Source organism: Leucopleurus acutus (assembly GCF_964270905.1).
Source record: "Leucopleurus acutus genome assembly, chromosome: 15".
NCBI classification, from domain to species: Eukaryota; Metazoa; Chordata; class Mammalia; order Artiodactyla; family Delphinidae; genus Leucopleurus; species Leucopleurus acutus.
In genome coordinates this window covers 31,066,805-31,088,272 of record NC_139157.1, presented here as the reverse complement: position 1 = coordinate 31,088,272, position 21,468 = coordinate 31,066,805, and the positions used below count along the sequence as shown (strand labels likewise).

The 21,468-nt window shown below is 38.5% G+C and overlaps 2 protein-coding genes across 3 annotated transcripts in view; one reads left to right on the top strand and one right to left on the bottom strand.

Moving 5' to 3' along the window:
• The first annotated feature begins 682 nt into the window (after positions 1-682).
• On the top strand, positions 683-12,866 carry ARG1 (arginase 1). The gene is made up of 8 exons (XM_082855682.1): positions 683-854; positions 5,383-5,455; positions 7,830-8,004; positions 9,858-10,017; positions 11,241-11,335; positions 11,674-11,778; positions 12,003-12,139; positions 12,385-12,866. Exons 1-8 carry the CDS (start codon positions 798-800, stop codon positions 12,549-12,551), a joined length of 969 nt encoding a protein of 322 aa, XP_082711808.1. The 5' UTR covers positions 683-797; the 3' UTR covers positions 12,552-12,866.
• Positions 12,867-13,299: 433 nt separating this feature from the next.
• Positions 13,300-21,468, bottom strand: part of MED23 (mediator complex subunit 23) — a 42,320-nt gene continuing 34,151 nt past the window's right edge. For both annotated transcript variants that reach the window (XM_082855678.1, XM_082855679.1), the window contains 7 exons: positions 20,386-20,622; positions 19,244-19,409; positions 18,612-18,684; positions 17,579-17,793; positions 16,796-16,916; positions 15,915-16,046; positions 13,300-14,270 (listed from right to left, as the gene is read on the bottom strand). In XM_082855678.1, coding sequence (XP_082711804.1) covers positions 14,103-14,270; positions 15,915-16,046; positions 16,796-16,916; positions 17,579-17,793; positions 18,612-18,684; positions 19,244-19,409; positions 20,386-20,622 — 1,112 coding nt within the window. In that variant the 3' untranslated portion in view covers positions 13,300-14,102. The remainder of the gene's footprint in view (positions 14,271-15,914; positions 16,047-16,795; positions 16,917-17,578; positions 17,794-18,611; positions 18,685-19,243; positions 19,410-20,385; positions 20,623-21,468) is intronic.

Sequence of the window (21,468 nt, the reverse complement as noted above, 5' to 3'; positions counted from 1 at the left end):
GGATTAAATGAGATAATATAAAACAGAACAGCATCTGGCACATGATAAAAACTCAGTCGTGGCTGTTTTTGCATCTCTATTTCATTTTGATATTATGAGTCCAATAACTGTTACTTTCCCACATATCGTATTTCAAAATTAGTATGGTAACGCTTGTGGGTTATTAATCAGGCAATTAATTTTTTCTTTAATTAATAATCAGAAAAGGAAGTCATATGCCTTCCCTGAGACTGTGCTCTGGTGGTGTATGAGGTGTGCCTCGTGGATTAACTATTAATCCCAGAGTGAAAACTGAATTCAGCGTTGTAGAGCTGGAAAGGATGTGGGAGACCATCTTGCTAGTCCCAGCCCTTTCGACACAGGAGGATGCAAAGACCTGGAGGAGGTAAGTACCATGCCCTGAGTTTGCACCGCAAGAACCATAGCACTTCTTCTGTGGTTTTGATTAATTAATTATGACTAGAAAAGATAATTAGGAAATCAAAGTGGTGATTAGGAAAGATTAATGTCACCAGCTGGCTTTGTCAAATGGGTGTGAACTGTCTACATGAATGATCTCACTTAATTAGAGACCTAGACCCAGAGGACTCATAGTTATTCCAAGTATGAACTTGCTGGACTTCCACTTGACTGTTGCTTTGTTTCAGTAGGTGGAGCCACTCTCCCTCATTAGAATAAAGTAAACAGATTTAACTCAATTATAAATAGAAAAAAAATATGTGCTCTCCGTCACTGAGAGTTGCACAGAGTGACGACTGCCTCGAAACCCTGGGTGCAGCGGTGAGCAGTGCCGGAGCATGAGTTCCAAGCCAGAATCCATAGGGATCATCGGAGCTCCTTTCTCAAAGGGCCAGGTGAGTAAAAACCCTGGCTTTGAATAACCGGAATTTATGAGAAAGTTTCGAACTTCAAAATTAGTAAGGTGTTAATGTCTAGTTAGTTAAATTCCCTGATACAACCCGACCTGAAATCTACGTTTCAAAGTCCTCTCACCATTTTGCATCATTGTATAATTATGGTCACAAATCCATTTATTCTTATGGCTCCTAATCTCAGCCACAGCTAATTTTATTTAAATCTGCTGAATTTTTCCTCATAATTTTTTAAGAGAAAATATTTTTATTTGAATGGAAATAGACTATTTCTGCATTGTAGCTACTCATTTAGATTTCCGTGCTCTCGATGCTTTTGGTGTTACTGTGTATGTAGAAGGAGATAGAATTTTAAGAAAACACATTTGTTTAGTTATGTAATTAACACCTAGAAAATTTCATAGACGGGCAGCAACCTTTAGAATTTAAAAATGTGGATAACCTAAACATTATTGATTTATCAACTTTGTGAGTGATTTATATTATTTTAGGGCTTTCATGATTCTATAAAAGTACTGATTTCATGGACTCGGTAGAGTCTCTTGTGCACCTCTCTTTGAGGGAGGAAGAAAGAAAAACAAAAAAGGAAACCCACCTGCAAGTTGACCACATTGAAAGGACAAATGAATTTATCAAACTCCCAGATTCCAAAACATGCCAGCCACACGTAAATGTACAGTCTTTTTTTTTTCTGCCCAGGCACACTCATTCTGGTAAATCTAATGAGATTACAGATATCTTCGACTCCTGTAAGCGTCTGTGCTAACAGAGGGGGGATGGGGAAGTACAAAAACAAAAACAAACAGAATAGAGTGTTAATTGACACCTTCCCAGGCTGATTTTTTGTGGTTGTGGTTGTTTTAAATGGGGTTTCTCAGGTGTCTTAGAACTTTCTCTTTGCCCGTCTGAGCAATGTATTTCTTCTCTTAGTTTTGAACTCTTGCTTTGCACTCTGGCTTTTTTATTACAAAACAAATTGGGACAGGTCGGAGGTTAGAGATGCAAACTGCATTTGGACTGTTAGTCAATACTGCTTCACTTTCCCTGGAAATCTTCCAAAGGTCTCTCCTGAAACACAGGGACATTTTGCTGACAAAGAAGTGTTTCTTTTAATGCTGGGGGTAATTGCAAAATCCACAATGTGCTCACCTATTCTTGGGACAGGTTCTAACAAAGATAGCCCTGAAATAACTGATAAAAAAAGAAGGAAGGAAAGAAGAGAGGAGGGAGGAAGGAAGGAAGGAAGGAAGGGAGGAAACGGCTTGAATATGCTCTGACCCCTGGACCTCAGCAGAAGGCCAAATGCTGATAATAACAGCCACTCCAGGGGATAATATTTTGAAATATAGCCAGATGCATTTTCCATTCTCCATAATTCTTCCTTCCTGACTTCTACAGCTCTTCCTTATTAAAACATGGCCCGGGGCTTCCCTGGTGGCGCAGTGGTTGAGAGTCCACCTGCCGATGCAGGGACACGGGTTCATGCCCCGGTCTGGGAAGATCCCACATGTCGCGGAGCGGCTGGGCCCGTAAGCCATGGCTGCTGAGCCTACGCGTCCGGAGCCTGTGCACCGCAACGGGAGAGGCCACAACAGTGAGAGGCCCGCGTACCGCAAAAAAAACGACGACGACAAAAAAAAAAAACATGGCCGCGTGAGAATGAAGCTTATTGTCTCGTGATAGTAAGGACTCAGAGAGAGATATTTTTCTACACTAAGCCATAGCATAGAAGGGAGAAAAATGGCCAACATATAAATTTCTGTCCTCACTTAAAGGAGGTAAAATTGGATAAATAGGCAAAAGAGAGGATTAAAGGGCTAGAAGGTTGAATCTGAAAAAGGACTCCATTCCCTTGCAGGGCAGTGGTTAGGGGGAGGAGGTGGTGGCAAAGAATGAAGTAGGTATTGTATTGATTTTACTGTTGAGTTAACTAAGGCTCAGAGAGATTTGAGAACTTGCTCAAGGTCACACAGCTTTGACTGTGTAATTCCAGACAGGACTGTCTGATACCAGAGCCTGTGCTCCCGACCTGCACTGGTGCATCTTTAGATCTATAGCGGATCTTAGAGTTGCAGTCAGTTAGGGAATGGAGCCCAGCTTCAAAGTCAGTAGAGCTAACAAAGAACAATGAGAAAAGACCAATCATTAGAAGCAGTTTGAATCAGACAAAAAAAAAAAAAAAAGCTAAAAAGTGTCACTCTGTGAAATTGATCGACTGTGATATTGTAATAAATATACAGCTGGGCCTCCATATCTGCGGGTTCTGTATCTGGAATATCTTTATGTCATTTTATGTAAGGGACTTGAGCATCCGTGCAGGGGGCAGGGGGTAGGGGGAGTAGGGGTGGGGCGATGGGGAGGTGGTGGGGTAGGGTGGGTGTCCTGGAACCAATCCTCTACAGATACTGAGGGAGGACTTTTGTATCAACTAAGGGGTGTATAAGATTTGTTGTGGTTTTTTTTTTTTTATAAATCTTAAAGTTTAGAATGGTGTTATTTTTATTTTTATTTTTTTGGCGGTAGGCAGGCCTCTCACTGTTGTGGCCTCTCCCGTTGCGGAGCACAGGCTTCGGATGCGCAGGTTCAGCGGCCATGGCTCACGGGCCCAGCCGCTCCGCGGCATGTGGGATCTTCCCGGACCGGGGCATGAACCCATGTCCCCTGCATTGGCAGGCGGACTCTCAACCACTGCGCCACCAGGGAGGCCCCAGAATGGTGTTATTTTTAAAATTTTTATTGAAATATAGTTGATTTATAATGTTGTGTTAGTTTTGAGTGTACAGCAAAGTGATTCAGTTTTATATATGAACGTAAATTTTAAATTCTTTTCCATTATAGGTTATTACAAGATGTTGAGTATAGTTTTCTGTGCTATACAGTAGGTGCTTGTTGGTTATCTATTTTATATATAGTAGTGTGTATATTTTAATCCCGAACTCCTAATTTATCCCCTCCTCCGTCTCCCCTTTGGTAATCATAAGTTTGTTTTGTATGTCTGTGAGTCTATTTCTGTTTTGTAAATAAGTTCACTTGTAAGGGGTATATGAGATTTGTTCTAAAGTTTGAAAGGGAGAGGGAAAAAGGGCAGGGAGTTTTATCAAATTGACAATTTTTGAGCATCTACTAAGTGTCAGCTCCGTACTACAAAATACAGTGCTGGAAGTGTAGAAAAAATTGGACTGAAATCTAATAATGGAGAAAAGACAAAACAAACACAAAACCAAGGCAAAATCTGAGCCAAGCAGCACGCTGTTGGGGTTTAAAGAAGGAGAAATTGTATCTACTTGAGAGGGGGTGGGAGTCATACAGAAAAGGAGTGGAGTGAAGGAGCAAATGTGTCCATCTGAGTGTGGGGCGTCCCTGGCTGCCAGGGACAGGAATTTGACATGGAGGATTTGCCCGGCAGACAGGGCAAGTCATCCGGTAATTTGAGTTGGGAAGAAATATCTACTTAGTTTGGTGCCGCAGCCCAATCCTGGGGATAGATCCACCTGTCTTTTGGCACACCTTCTCCCCTGGGAACACAAAGTAACCTCCTGTATTGAAAAGGCTTGTTGGAAATTAGAATCAGAGAGACACATGCGAGAACCAGTTCTTTAGATGGCTAATCTGCCAGGAGGCTGGAGAAGATTTACATCCAGGAGGAAGCGTGTTAGCTTCCCTGATGTAAAATGAGCAAAGGTAGAATTGTGCCAACTGTGCTTAACCAGGTCAAAATACCTGAAATACCGGGTTAGTTTTGTGGTTTCGGCTCCCGGGTGATGATTTTCCCTGCTGCCTGCTTTCTCCCCAAGAGCCCTAACTTACCACCGTGAGGACCTGCAAGTAGGTCTTTCTCATGCCACGCTCTTTTTTCTTTCTTCCTTATGTTTTTACTCAAGCTGTTCCCCTGGTTTGCAAAGTTTCTCTATCACCCTATCTATTTTCCTGAACACCTACTCACGTTGCAGAACTCAGCAGAAATATCAGCCTACTCCACGCAGACTTCTCTGACACACTCTGCTCCTGGCAGAGTTAGGATCATCCTGTTTTTGTGGTTATGAATCTTGTATCTGCGTTGAAGCAAGTCTCTAAGCACTGTAATTGGGATTAAATATCCAAATCCCCTATTAGCTTGTTAGTTACTCAAAGACAGAAGCCCTCTCCTTTTAATCACTGTATCTCCATCTCTCAGAGTGCTTTTGCACAAAGTATGTGTTCACTGTGCTGGTAACGCGGTGCGATGGAGAAGAGGAGATGCAAGTTTTGGAATCTAAAGAATGCGGATGTGAACTAAGGCTCTCCCACTTGTTAGGAAAGTTATATAACCTTTCTGATTCTGGATCTTCATATTTGACATAGGGGTAATTCAATCTACCTTGCTGTGATGATTAAATGAGATCATGTAAATTCCTGACTCTGTAGGTATTCAAAAATTGATACTCTTCAATTGATTAATGAAAAGGGTTCCTATTGTGGGCATCAGATGGTCATGATAATGTCTGAATTACTCTATTTTTTAATTGTTCAGCCACGAGGAGGGGTGGAAGAAGGCCCTACAGTATTGAGGAAGGCTGGTCTGCTTGAGAAACTTAAAGAACTAGGTAATTTGAAAAAATGAATTACTTTTTATTGAAGTATAGTTAATGTACAATATTATATGTTACATATATGTACAATATAATGCTTCACATTTTTAAAGGTTATACTCCATTTACAGTTATTATGAAATGTTGGCTTATATTTCCTGTGTTGTACAATATATCCTTGTAGCTTATTTTGTACATAGTAGTTTGTACCTCTTAATCCCTTACCCCTATATTGCCCCTCCCCACTGGTAACCACTAGTTTGAGCAAGGTAATTTTTAACTTGAAAGATCAGCCTGATTTTCTTCTCACTCTGAAGGAAGGACCAGGCTCCTGCTAAAAGAGAGTGTGTCTGGAGTGACATTTATACCACAGAATTGCAGCATTGGCTATAACCTTAGAAGTACAGCCTATAAAAAAAGCAGTGATGGGGAGCATGCTCAGTAAATACTGTTGGATGAATATCCTCACTCAGATCTTTTGTCTTTCCAGCCAGACTCTTGCATAAGAGAATGTGTGTGTGCAAGACCTGGGGGTGGGTGGTAGGCGAGTCAGAGGAATTGAAAATGAAAAGCCAGGGGCAGCAAGAAGTACACTACTAGCAAGAGGACCCCTATTTGTGAAAGGAAAGAAAATAAAACAGTGATATAATAACAATAATAGTACCTAGTGTTTGCATGGTGTGTATATGTGTACACATATACATACATGTATACGAGCATGCAAATGCAAAGTGATATAATTTTAAAAGTATGGGCTAAAGTCAAGGTCATCTTTATATTTAGAACTCTGATGAAGTGTTGGGGAGGATATGGAGCAGCTCGAACCCTCGTGTATTTCTGGCGGGAAGGCATAATGGTACAGCCACTTTGGGAAGCACTTCAGCAGTTTCTTAAATAAACATACATTTACCTCTCGACCCAGCAAATCTTCTCCTAGATATTTACCCAAGAGAAGTCAAAACATATACTATAAACACTACTACCCGAATGTTTGTGGCAGTATTATTTATAAAAGCCAAGAAATGGAAACGAAATGCCTATTAACCGGTGAATGGATAAACAAAACTGGTACATCCATACTACGGGATAGTACTCAACAATAAAAAGGAACAGACTGCTGACATAGGCAAGAACATGATGAATGGCAAAGACGTCATGCTGAGAGAAAGAAGCCAGACACAAAAGACTACCAACTGTGTGAAATTTTAGAAAAGACCAAAGCATAGCAGGACAAAGATCAGTAGTTGCCTGAGGGTGGGGCAGGGATTGACCAGAAAGGGGCACGAGGGCGAGGGAATTTAGGGGGTGATGAAAATATTCTAAATCTTGATTATGGTGATGGTTGCAAGACTGTAGATATTTCTAAGACTGGTTGACCTGTACATTTAAAGTGAGTGAATTTTAGTGAATAACAATTATACCTCATAAAGCAAAAAAAAAAAAAAAAAAAAAAAAGACCCCAAGAGAGAACAGAAGGCTTGGGGAAATGGACTAGACTAGTCCCTCTGTTAACAAGCATAATTTGGTCATATTTTATATCAGGTTGAATCTCTTGAAGGTGTTAGTGAATCATGGATACACATGGACATTTAATGACTGCAGCGTACAATGACTGGTTAGTTCAGAACACTGTACTTATATCACATGAAGCTCTGTACATTGAAGCCTAAACAGGGCCTTTTAGGGAGTGACCTAGGTCCTTAGAAACTTTGGGCTAGCTGCAATTTCTTTTTTTAAAGAAGTATAATAATAGAGCTTTTATTTCCTGACCTCACAAAAGCTTTAAGGCTCGTTGCTAATCATACGTTCTTATTTAATTCAGACCGTCCCACTATGAGGCAGGTACGATGGACAGAGCAGGGAGCTGAGCTGCTTCAGCTGGTGACAGATTGGACTGAAACCATGGGCTGTTAATATAGTGTGAGAAAATTTAGAAAATATTGGTGTATTTTCTTCTGGCATAAATATATATGTATACATATTCTTTTAAAAACAATTTCTTCATTACATATACAAAACACGCTTATTGTAGTAAAGTAGACAGCACAAAAACAGAGACAGAGACCAAGACAGTGATGCCACCCATTAAGAGCAAACCAGCTTATCACTGTTACACTTTCGTGTCTAGCCTAACTGGCTCGATTCAAGCAGTATCGATATTTGCAGAGAATCCAGTATACAGCAGGCACAGGTGTACAGCAAGGGTGGGATGATGCTGTCAGGCAACAGTGGACGAGGTTTTTTACCTTCACAAGTTTTTACAGCCATTCCAGACTTTTTTTTTTTTTTTTGCAAATACACCTATTTGGTAAAATTGGAATCATCCTACAGGCTGTTTTGTAATCTCTTTTTTTACTTAGTAACCTGAAACTTTTAATTTTAATTATAGAGTGTGATGTGAAAGATTATGGGGCCCTGACCTTTGCTGATGTCCCTAATGACAGTCCCTTTCAAATCATGAAGAATCCAAGGTCTGTGGGAAAAGCAAGTGAACAGCTGGCTGATGTGGTGGCAGAAATCAAGAGGAACGGAAGGACCAGTCTTGTACTGGGCGGAGACCACAGGTCTTTTTTAATGATTATCTCTATGGAGTCTGGCACAAATACTGTAAAGGAAGTATCACCAAAACCATGAGAAGAGAGAAAATAAGGAAGGGAGAGCACTGATCAATATTTTATACCAAATTTTCTGTCTTTTTTCTTTTAATTTTATTGGTTACTACTTTATTTTGGAAACATAAATTTAGCTCTGTTTGAAGGCTTGCATTATCTGTATAACAGCAGAAAATACATGACATGTGAATGGATTTAGGCAAAATATTCAGGCTTACATTTCTAAACAAATGAGCACTGAGGAAATTCATAGTCAGTTTACTGTGCTTGATTACTGATAATAGAAACAACTCATTTAGGTCAACAACTAGAGCATGCGTTTTCCCATTATAAAAGTTAATAATTGTAAAAATTTTGAAATACACACACATATATAAAAGGGAAAAAACAATGGCAGTTGTAATTCTCTAACAACCGTTTCTACTGGAATTTTGAAAATCTGGCATACTTCCTTCCTGCCATAATTTTTTCCTTGTGTATGATTTTAACAATTGTGTATTATCCTGTTTTGTTCTTAATCTACACTACAAATTTCCTTATGTTACTTCATGATATATACAAGCATAATTGTTTATTGTTGCTTAATTTTTCATCAAGGTATGATATCACTATATATATCCATATTTTCAGATATTCAGATTATTTTCAAATTTTCACCACTATAAATAATGTGGCAAAGATAATTTTTGCGTGCAAGTCTTTCCATGTTTACTCTCAAGGTCCCACGATATGTTATCAGAAGAGGTATAAATAGATAAAAAGTACAAACATTACAATAGCTCTTGATGCAAGAGTCAGTTACCTCATCCCCCTCTGTTTTCTCCCCTAAAGCCAAAGAGTTACCAGGGCTTCTGTGACAAAACTGCCACTGAGAAACTGGAGCTCACTTTCTTTTCTAAGTGGAAAAATTTGTAAGTGGAAATTTTAAGAGTGGCAAATGGCCAAAGGAAAAGAAACCTGTAGGGAAAGACAAACATCAAGCTGAATCAATACATGAACATCAAGAAACGACTGCTTCCACTTTGAGAATCTGAAAGTTCACGATTCTCTGGAGGATTCCTGAACATTCACAAGTGGGAGAATGCAAGCACTGCATGGCAAATCCTGATCTTTTAACTTTTGTGTAAGATGTTACTTAGCATTTTCATTCCGGCAAGTTTTCTGGAGCTTGGAATGTTTGAGATGAACTTTGAGGGTTCTGGATCTGGCTAAGAGCGGGTCCTTAAATACATAGCAGGAGACTAGAAAGTTCCAGCAGAGGATCTGAGTGAGTGAGCTCCCAGGATACACTGGCTGAAGTGGATGTAAGGACTTCCGAGTGATGCTTCCCAATTGTAAAATAATTGGATTTTAAGAAAAATGGAAGGACTCTGTCATAATTCACTTGGGAGAATTAGTATTTACCGAGAGAGATAAGAGTACAGAAAACGAGCCTGATTTAACCCTGAGAGTTGAGTGGTGTCTCATGCTAAAAAATTTCTTGTGTGGCTACTGTCTTTTCACACAGGTAATTTTTAGTTAAACTATAATTTGCAATTTTATTAGAAGGTGGTTTTGAAAAAAATTACAAATTTATTAGTAATGCCATTGAAGGGAATAAATATAACTTGTTAGTAAATATTAAGTATAAGCTATACTTTCTCTATTGTTATCATTGTTTAATTGGCATCTCCAGTTTAAAACCTCTCAGAAATATTAGCCACTTTGACTTAAAGGAAAATCAGGTGGGGATGTTGCATCTATGATATGATGTACGTAATGATACTGCAAACCTGATGTCCATACAAACTTCTTTTCCTCTCAAGTTTGGCAATTGGCAGCATCTCTGGCCATGCCAGGGTCCACCCAGATCTCTGTGTCATTTGGGTGGATGCTCACACCGACATCAACACTCCACTGACAACCACAACTGGGAACTTACATGGACAACCTGTATCTTTCCTCCTGAAGGAACTAAAGGGAAAGGTAAACAGCTGGTTGGTATTTTGTTACAAAAGAATTATCTTTAGCAGAAGCTCAGGAGGCGGAAGGGAAGTAAGAACCCCTGGGCCATCTTCTTGATTAACTTCTCAAACTTTTTTCTGGGCAGCCAATAAGCAATGGGTGGGCGGATAGAGGTGGTGAGGCTCTGTACCTCTACCTTACTTGACAGTTTGCAAACTGACTTCATATGTAGCTTCCCTTCTGATTCTTAAACTACCCTTTGTAGTAGGTGGGGCAGAGAGGAATCCTCTATAAACAAGTTAACAGAGGTTCAGAGGTTAACAGACATACCAAATGTGCAGCAAGGACCAGAACTGGTCTCCTGGCACCTCCTCCTTCTACTACAAACCCCAAAGCCTCTCATTCTTACCAAGTGTCCCCTCCACATCATAGGGCCTTTTCAAACATGGAGTTTTAAAATGAGGATTATGGTGGTTTATTATTTAACATCTTTACTATGAGAAACATATATCTAAACCACAAGAGGAAGAACTACCTCCTTGGAAACTTCTTTTCTAAAAGACGTCAAGATGACATTCCAGAATGAGATTTAACATTGTAGTTCATAATTTTATTGATATGCTGTAGCCTATCAATAAAACAATTTTTTATTGATTCAACCGTAGCAAATTGGCCGTTGTGATGATACTTGGGGATCAAAACCTCCTTAATGTTAAATGTCAGCAGCAATGTTTTCCGAACAGATGACCAAAATGATAGGCTTGCAAAATGCGTAGCCAGCTCATGGGAACAGCCAAGCTTGGCTCCAGGACATCTGAAGATATGGTCAAACCAAAGGTCTGATCGAAAATTTCCCTTAGCCACTCTCAACCACCCTCTGGATTAAGTCTTTACTGAGAAAGCGAAGAAAAGAAGGAAGCTATGAAAGTAATGGAAGCACACTGATTTCTTTACAGAAGAGTTCCAGGAGAGCAGGGCAGAGTGGAAATGGGGCGCAGGGCAGGTAAACGCTGACAAGTGATTCAGGTTAGGTGTGGGCCACAGGGTGAAGCTGGGTAAGGCCAAAGCAAACAAGGGTAGCACAGGCGGGCCGGAACTTCTTCATTTTGTATTATATTTTAATGATTTCCCTGAGATTTATGTTCTAAACCAGACACACGCAATCTAACAAGTGTCCTTAACTTTCAATGTAAGATTTGCTCAAGAGAAGCATATATAACCCAATGGAACCATTGCAATTCTAGATTCCCGATGTCCCAGGATTCTCCTGGGTGACTCCCTGCCTATCTGCCAAAGATATTGTGTATATTGGCCTGAGAGACGTGGACCCTGGGGAACAGTAAGTTTATTCCTTGATGGGACTTATCTTCCTTTTTGTCCTTTCTCTTGCTAGGTGTGCTGGTCGAGCCAATGAGAAAAAATTATTTTCAGCACCAAGTCTATATATCTATATCTACACATATTTATATGTATACACGTACATACACATACGTGTATGTATTCAGGTGATTTTTACGTTGACTTGCTATTTAGAAATATATTGATATATACATACAGTTCACCAAACTTAATATTTTTTTTAATCTCACCACACTGATCTTTTCTTTAAAAGGAAACAAGAGGGCATAGGGTCAGTCTCCTTATAAATTGTAGATTAATATATATCCTCTTTCATAGCTACATTTTGAAAATTCTGGGAATTAAATACTTTTCAATGACTGAAGTGGATAAACTGGGAATTGGCAAGGTGATGGAAGAAGCATTCAGCTATCTACTAGGAAGGTATGATACTTTGTGTGTGTGTATGTGTGTTTGTATGTGTGTAACATAAATATTATGAAAAGGACTTGCTACTGACACTGGTCAGTGTAAGTTATTAATAAAGCAAGGAAGTACAATCATGGAACGTCACTGGGTCGTTACTTTTTATAAAGTAAGAACTGTATTTTTCTACGAAATATTAAACCACCAATTTTAAACTGAATTCCTTTCCCACCTCTTAAAAGAAAGAAAAGGCCAATTCATTTGAGCTTTGATGTTGATGGACTGGACCCGTCTTTCACACCAGCTACTGGCACACCAGTCCAGGGAGGTCTGTCTTACAGAGAAGGTCTCTACATCACAGAAGAAATTTACAAAACAGGTATGTAAAAATCTGAGTGAATAAAGAAGGAAGTGTACACCCGGCCAATATATACTGATACCTCCCAAATCTGAAGATGGAGCCCCAACAGACACTTCCTAAATGTCCATTGCATGATGCAATGACTGAAATGTTTTCAGTTATTACACCTCTTTCTATTCCCAGATAATATTTCAAGTCAGTCTGTACTAAATTAAAAATGTCAACCATTTAATAAATTACATTATTTCCATTTGTTGTTGTAGGGCTACTGTCAGGATTAGATATAATGGAAGTGAACCCATCTCTGGGGAAGACACCAGAAGAAGTAACTCGGACAGTGAACACAGCAGTAGCAATAACCTTGGCTTGCTTTGGAGCTGCTCGGGAGGGTAACCATAAGCCTACCGATTACCTTAACCCGCCTAAGTAAACATGGAAGCGTCATATAAAAATCTCACAGTTAATGACATAATTAGCAAATCGACTAGTTTAAACTCCTAGTTATCCTCCCAAAGGTTTGGTCTTTCAGAAAAACGTTTTGCCTTGGTAAAAGTTAGTACAATTAGTATAAACTGTATCAATTCCCTCTTGGTATGAAATTCAAGATATGGAAATGCTAACTTTTGTGAAATTAAAAAGCTTATATTCCCATTTTGGCAAAAGCCTTATCGTTAGAGAAATACACATTCATTTCCAAATAAAAATATGCTGGCATTAAAAATAAACACCTGTATCAGCCCCCGTACATAGAGTGGAACTCTTGATTTCAGGAGATAAAGCTACCCAACCTGAAAAGGGACCATATTGCCATGTTGTTCAAAGCTGTAATCCCTAGAAACTTCTTTTCTCTTTATCTCTTTGTAAGATTCTGTCACTGCTACACAGGTTTCTAAATACATGCAAAACACACACACACAGGTGAGAGTGTCAACCTGGAAAAGCAACTGATTTATTTTTAAAAACAGATTAAAGAATCACCACTTAAGGATGACTTTATTAAGCTTATGCATTTCTAGCTATGTTCTTTTCTTTTCTTTTTTTTTTTTTAAAGAAGATGTTGGGGGTAGGAGTTTAGTAATTTATTTATTTTTGCTGTGTTGGGTCTTCGTTTCTGTGCGAGGGCTTTCTCTAGTTGTGGCAAGTGGGGGCCACTCTTCATCGCGGTGCGCGGGCCTCTCACTATCGTGGCCTCTCTTGTTGCGGAGCACAGGCTCCAGACGCTCAGGCTCAGTAGTTGTGGCTCACGGGCCTAGTTGTTCCGCGGCATGTGGGATCCTCCCAGACCAGGGCTCGAACCCGTGTCCCCTGCATTAGCAGGGAGTTTCTCAACCACTGCGCCACTAGGGAAGCCCTAGCTATGTTATTTTCTTACAAGACTTCCAACTCATTTCATATAGTAAGTTCAAGTCCATGGCAAAGGCAAAAACTTGCCAATCTAGCCTAGAAATATTAGCCCATTTACTTGGAAATCTATGATAAAAAATTTAAGCCATTTAAAAAAGAATATGAACCTATTTGCTCCAGTAATGCAATGAAACCTAGAGTCCTTTACTTGACAAAAATCTCTTATCCCAGATACACCAAAAGAGATTTATGTATAAAAGGATTTGTAATAACTATTTTACATGTGTGGTGCCTTTAAAACAGTGTATTTGAAGACTGAATAAGTCAATAATACTAAAAAATAAAAACAATGGTCAAGATAGGAAAGATTGAGAGTGCCTAGTAAAAGTCATTTAATCAGATATGTCCCCATTCCTAGGTAGCTCTAGTACATTGTTGTGGATATGAACAACATGTAGCTTACTTTATCTCTTAGAGACAAAAACATAGGGAGATGGGAGTTGGAAGTCAACAGATTCACCATTTGAATCAGAATAAAACAATCTGAACATCACTGCCTCTACTCCACCACTATGTAGCGTGATCATGTTCAGATTTAACAGACTGAAGTCCGTTTTCACCACAGCACACCCTGACTTCACTGAGTCACTGGTAGAGACACTGGCACCTGATTAGACTGAGGTGCTGGAGACCCACTATTGATGGCTTGTGGAGGCACTGCAGCCGGTTCCATCTTGCTAATGTGAGTGATGAATCGAAGACGAAGTTTTAAAGCTGGTTTTAAATTACAGATAATCTTCTCTACCTAAAAAATGAAAACAAATTAAAAAGTATTTTAACCAGAGAACTTCAATTTCCAACCTTTAAAGAAGCAATTTATACATATCCTGAGACAATAAACTAGGGAGTGGAACAGGTGGATGAGAAGTTTCTCTGAATGTTTTGTGTTTTAACAAAAGCAGATAAAACTTTCTGTCTTACATGAGAAGAAACATGTGTTGCCCCTCACACACACATTATATATATATGTATATATGTGTATGTGCGTCTATCTATCTATGCATACACTTACAAAAACATACTCATTTACCTAGCTAGCCAGTCGTCCCACTGACGATAGCTAGTAGAGTTTACACTGGGAATTCTACATACCCACCAAGGGGATCATCCTTTTAAGATACCATCTTCACGTAAGGTATCACGTAAGGGAAGCATAAAGCACGATTATATGTCGAAGTTCTCTGAATAACTTACGTTCATAACATTTATCTATAAAGCTAACTTTTTGGTTTTGATTTACACTTGAAATTCAAACTAAAGAATATAAGATCTACTCTTCCTTAAAAAACTTTAAAGAAATAAATACATCAAGCAGTTCCAGAGCTTTCTTAGCTTTACTCAGATGTTTTTGGATCTTACTAGGAAAGGTCAGCCCATTAATAATTCTTCCTTTTTGTATTCCCCTTGTGTCAAAGTTCCTTAGGCCCAAATACAGGGAATATGCTAACGAGAACATGTCTGACTTGGTTCCCACGTGACAATCCTGCTGAGGCATGGAGGCGACACCCTCCCCACCCCATGTCGCCAGCTCCAAGGAACGAAGCCCTCAGACTAGGAGTCATATGTTTACGTCTATCAATTTATGTTCCTTTCCCATTTTAGAGAGAAATAACATTGAAGTATGGAGGGGAGGTCACTTAATTCCACCTATCTGCCCTCTATCCACCCTTCTCAAACAGCTGAGATCCTGGTTCCCACAGACAGGAAACTCAGTTATGATTTAAGGAGGACCCTTCCACTTTGAGACAGCTCTCCCAGGGAATGGCTCTTTATATGTTGAGTTACAACGTGCCTCCCTTTAACTTCACCAGTTTGTATACCTTTTAAAGTGACACAGAACAAATTTAATACCTATTCCAAATGGCAACGCCCAAATAGTAAGAATACAATGAATTCCCCAGGACTTTAAAAATTCAAGTTAAGCACCCCCAGTTCCTTCAAATACCCTTCATTAGTTATTCTCCTGACCCTCCCGGTTTTAGTCTTCTTGTCATGCTGCGATTTGTCTCACATCCTCACGGTGTACCCTAATCACTGTGGGGAAAACCAGGCCCTGCTTCACTTATAACACAAGGCCTCTCTGATCTTTTCAGTAACCATACCGTACTGTTTCTTCCTAATGAGTTTACTGTTAATAAACCCCCAGGTCTTTTTCAGATGTTTTGCTGCAAATATCAAGGGGAAAAGTGTGAGAAATTATAATAGGTATTTACTTTAACACGATGTCCAGAGTAATATGCCACGTAGCCTAAAAAGGTCTATTAACCTTGTCCCCTTAAAAGAAAAAAATTAACCAAAAACCCCACTCACCCAAACAAAAAAGTCTATCCGCCATATATTTAAGTTTTCTAAACTAAATGTCATTAAAAAATAATTAAAGTGAACTTACTTGCTCTTTTACACTGTCACCAGTAAACATGTACTTCATATGATACAGGAAGTCACAGATGGGATCCATGTAGTTTAAGTGGGTGCTACACTGGTCTACGTTCAGCAACATGTCATAAAATGCCACACCAATCTATTTAAACAAATAATATAAAATTATTTAAATGGTAAGAAAATGGTTCAATAATTCAGCTTGATGCAGCTAGACTCCATTACAAGACTAGCACAGAGGATAACATGTTTGTTGAGGAATTGTCACTATCAGACAGACCTCTGTGCACATGGGTGATATGATACTGCCTGCATTTATAATGGAATCCAGAGTGCTACAAACTGCCTCCTAATAGAGCTTACATGCAACTTCTCTTGCTAATAGTATTCGCTTAAACTTAAGAGCTAGACAATCCCTTTTCTAGAAACGATCTCTCAATTGCTGGGATATCTGCAATCTTAGGGAGCCTTTATATTGGACCTTCTTAGTTCCATTTGGTGGCTCATACTTTAAGGGTCTACTCCTGGCTCATTTTCTTTTATCTATACTCTTGTTATAGGTGATTGACTTCAACCATTCCCATCATTTTAATGAATTCCTCTGTACTACAGAGAATGTTCTCAAATGCACTTCTCCGTCCTTAACTTTCTTCTCAACCTTGATGACAGATATTTTCCCCTGCATCTCCAGTTCAACACATCACACATCAAACTCGTTATAGGCATACTAAGTTATGGGGACACTAAGGCCTCAAGAATTGCTCTTAGACCCCACTAAAATGGTTTTCCTACTAATGGTAATGATATGCAGTTTGAAAAACACTGGGAAAGAAATCTTAATATATCTTTTAGAACTTAATCTTATCACGGAAAACCCAGATTTTATTCTACCTCTATCATACATCGAGTTCTCTCTTGCTGAAATCTTTGTAAAAATGGTCCCACGAGATGGTACACATAAAGCAACTGGAACTCAGTCTTCACTATAGGAAGAAGTACTTCAGTGAGAAACCTAAAATTTAAAAATAAAAATTTATTGTTACTTGAAATCAGTTGAATTGTTTGAACTTTGTTAATACAGCCTACCCGGGTATTTGCAAAATTTGTAATCTTCTAAAAAACGTTTCCTTTAATTTTGGTAACATTTTAAATTAATCTCACATCTCTCACTGGCTCTTATTTTCATTTGATTATTGAAATAAATTACTTCAGATTTAGAAGTCATTCCTAATAGTAAAATTACTGAATGACAGAATGAGAATTATTTGAAATAAAAAGAGAATAACCAACCTAATATAAAGGCCATTCTCAAGAAACATGAATCTAATTAATACCAATTATACAGTCAAAAAAAAAAAAATCAGAAGATAGCCTAATATTAGTTATGCAGTTCCAAAGCCAACTTTGGGGATATATTCTGGAAAAAGAATGCATTTGACTAAGCCTCCCAAAATGGTAATGGAAAACAAGATACCAGATTGTTACTTGTACATACAAATTAATTTCATTCAAACAATTCCGAAATAAAGGAGGCTTCCTGATACCTAGAATCTACTTAAGACTTTTACTTCTAAGTTGTTCTATTGAATGAGATATATACCTCATGCACAAATGAGATTAAAAAACAAAAACAAAATGATAAATCAAATGTCTTTAAGAAATCATAATACCTACTTGGGAATGAGAGAAAGTTGCCCGATGCTAGAATGGTGCCACACCGCATGTGCCAGAGCTAACGTGTAGCTGCAGCTCATCTCAGAGTAGGACTGATGACAGGCAGTGAAATCAAAGAGGCGGAAAGGATAGCCGACCCACTCCGTCTCAGACGTCAGGCTGGGACTGCTGATAACACTCACAATTCGATCATGAAGGACGATCCAATACGGCTCCTTTAAAACCAGGAGAAAGCCTCGTGAAAAATAGCATTTACCCAGTATTCCACCCCATATCCAGTATTCTACTCCAAAGCTTAAAATAATAGCACTTTCTCATGTCCAGTTCATTTAGTATCTGATATTTACTACATGGTAAATTGACTTTGCCTATGTTTATTATACGGATAACACTGGTACACATTTGTAATTCATAACTATGTGTGTGTGTATATATATTTTGGAGGAGTGTAAGGAAAAAGTGATTCATAAAGGTGCATAAAAAACAAGTGTGAAAAAAAAAAAACAAGTGTGGAAAGCTCGGGTTTAGACAATATTACTGACATTCAAAGATGTCAGACAACTGTGTGGTGCTGACTAGACACGTGTGGAGGTCACAGAAGGGAGACTTCACATGGGCGGAGAAGTCATGGAAGACTTCACTGAAGAAGCAAGCCCTAAGCCAGCAGAGAATGAGTAAGCTTTAGAGAAGGTGACAGAAGGAATAAGGTTCTGATATATTCTCTTACATGGCAGAAGTACCTGAAACATGTCTCAACAAGCATTATTGCAGGAGCAAAGGCTCTAGATACATAACATGTTATGGGGGTTGAAAGTAGATCAGATTTTAATGGGAAAACTAAGGCTGGATAGGTAAGGTGGGACCAGAGATGCAGGGACCCATAAGTCAGGTAGATTTATTTAGATCTGATGCAAAATGCAAACAAAATAGTCACTGTAGATTTCTGAAGCAATAACAACGTGAAAGCTTAAAAAATATGAAACATTTCATTAACTGCATGACAAGCTTATACAAATCACAATGATTAACTCACTGGTAGGGCAGTGATGATCAATCCAATTGCATTCATCCATGCTGTAATGTTCTCTCTTGGCACTAAAGGCTGACTATTAGTGGGGAAAAAAGAATAAAAGAGTGAAATTATAAAAGTGACAATGGATCTTATTTTGAGAACATATATCATTTGGGGGGTGACAACTGACCTATTTCAATAAAACTACAATGGATTTTTAGCGAGTAAAAATATAAACAAAAGCTAAATAAGGCTTTTCTTCTTTTTTTGGTCATCTCCTTTAACAATGGTTGCTGAGCTAAAAGACTATTTCACTTATGTATACTTCTTCTCCAATCATTATCCCCTACTTTACGTTGGTCTTTAAGAAGGGAATCTTGAAAGACTATCTTTAGTGAGAAGTTAACATTATTCCTAAATTAAATGTCAAACAGCTAATAAAGAGTAGAAGTGGGAACAAACCCAGGTCTTCTGACCCTGTTCAGGGCTCATTCCATTTCATCTATATTACAAAGACAAGATCTGGACCCAAAAGACAGCCACTATTCAACGTGCGTTGGCCTTGGGAAAACAGGTTTGCCACACAGCTCCAAATAAAATATCATTCTCTACAAATAAACAATGAATCTTACTGCAGGAAACAGGATACACACCTTTTCAGGACAACATTTAGAAGAGCATTTCCAACATCTTGGCCTGAAACAGCCAAGGCCATGAGCTCCACACAAGTAACATGCAGTGCGTGGGCAGCGGGGTTGGGAAACTCATTGAATCTCCAGTCACAGTTTGGGAATGGACCAGGAGATTTGCCAGCCATTGGTGCAGATGATTAAAGCAATAACTATTTGATTATTTTGAGATTAAAGGCTCACATTTGTATAATGCTTTACAGTTTTCAAATGTTTCACATGTAAACATCTCATTCGATTACCAATTCATCTGATTATGAGGCCTCAAGAAGTGATTTATTGGAGAGCTTAAGAGGCAAACAATACAAACCAAATACAAATAAATTTGACATGACCGAAGTGTACTGATAACAACCATGTGGTCAACCACAGGTATAAACAATTGGTCTTACATAAGTGGGCTCTTGTAATTGTGACATGACAGCTATAGATGCAACCAAGGTATCTGTAGGCTTTATCAACCTATTTTCTTTTAATAGTTATAGGAAAGTTAATAAGAACATTACTTTCTCATGAGTAATTCTTTTACTTCAGGAAATAATTCCTTGCATACGAAAAGAAATCATGCCCATTTATGTAAAATTGCTCTATCTAGTAAATAGTGGCATGATGTATAGACATATTAAGCACAGTGTGCTAATAATTTAAAACAACATAAAAGTGAAGAAATAAAAATACCAATATAGAATCTCTTTCACTAAAAAAAAAAAATAAGGTTTTATTGTTATCTATTAATGTTTTAAAAAACATTCAGGGATTTATTTAAAGCAACAAAATTCTATGTTCTCCAGTGGCAAACAAGATGTATGTTCTATAACACATAGTACATTTATTTAGGAATAGGATTTTTTTTCTTTAAAACAGATCTCTTCTCTAAGGTCTTTTTTGAAATATAAATTTTAATGGAGTAAATTTCTGCCTATCTGACATAATGCTGCTAATTTAAGATTTCAAAACCTTCAAAACATTTCAAATAAAATGATCTTAAAAAATTGAAATCTTAGAATATATCAAAATCTTGGAATATTTAAAGACAATATATATTTACACAAATCAACATATAGTTATTTCTGAAGTGTCTGGAAAAATCACAGTAAAAAGGATATTATCTACTAGTCTGCCAATCAATTTGCAATAGTAGGAGTCATCTGGGACCCAGGGATTGTCTTCTCGTGCATTCATAGCGCATTTCAGGTAAGTGTCACTTAGACACCAGCCCTGTGGTCGATTATCCTTGAGCGACCCAATGATTGCATGGACAAGTTTTCGTTTGAGACTTTCGCGATTTCTCAGGTGCATTTCATAATAGTGCAGAGTGTTATACAAATAGGTCACTGGACGATCTGCCAAATAGAAAACGGATCGTTACAATGTTACCTGGTTACTGACAGCTGTGAAAAACTAATCCTGTATTTTCAAGATTACCAAAAAAACAGCTCAGAAAGTTATAAAACTATTTCACATGTTGGGCAATTGCATACAATGAATATTTTTATTCTAGGACAACGCAGAAGGCTTCTAACAATATACACAGCTTATACTGAAGGATATTCATCACATTCTGACATAGCAATTCCAGTCCTGGAAATTTATCCTGCAAAAATGACTTATGTGTAAGCAATGTTGCTGCAGCCCTGTTTATACTAGCAAAAGATTAGAACAGTGTAAATGGTGAAAAACAGGGGACTGGTTAGGTCAATTATGGCATGTATGAAGCAGCTTTGTACGTACTGATACAAAATAATCAACCCTAATACATTATAAAGGTTAAAAAAAATAAGGTGCAGAACAATGTATATATTACATAATATTTGTGAAAAAAAATAAACTACCAACTCCAGAGTATTTAAGGTAGGATACACAAGAAACTGGTAATAGTAATTGCCAACAGGGAAAGAAACTGACTAGCTGGAGGATAGGGATGGGACTAACTACTTTTCACTGCATCATGTGCATACATTACCCAATACAGAAGAAAAGCATTTTTTTTTTTTTTTTGGTGGTACGCGGGCCTCTCACTGTTGTGGCCTCTCCTGTTGTGGAGCACAGGCTCCGGACGCACAGGCTCAGCGGCCATGGCTCACGGGCCCAGCCGCTCCGCGACATGTGGGAACTTCCCGGACCGGGGCACGAACTCGTGTCCCCTGCATCGGCACGCGGACTCTCAACCACTGCACCACCAGGGAAGC

Bases quoted from the DNA above. Each gene is read 5' to 3' on its own strand.
- ARG1 (XM_082855682.1), top strand. From the start codon at position 798: ATGAGTTCCAAGCCAGAATCCATAGGGATCATCGGAGCTCCTTTCTCA. The intron at 855-5,382 runs GTGAGTAAAAAC...TTAATTGTTCAG, and splicing joins CTCCTTTCTCAAAGGGCCAG to CCACGAGGAGGGGTGGAAGA. The intron at 8,005-9,857 runs GTCTTTTTTAAT...TTTCCTCTCAAG, and splicing joins GTACTGGGCGGAGACCACAG to TTTGGCAATTGGCAGCATCT.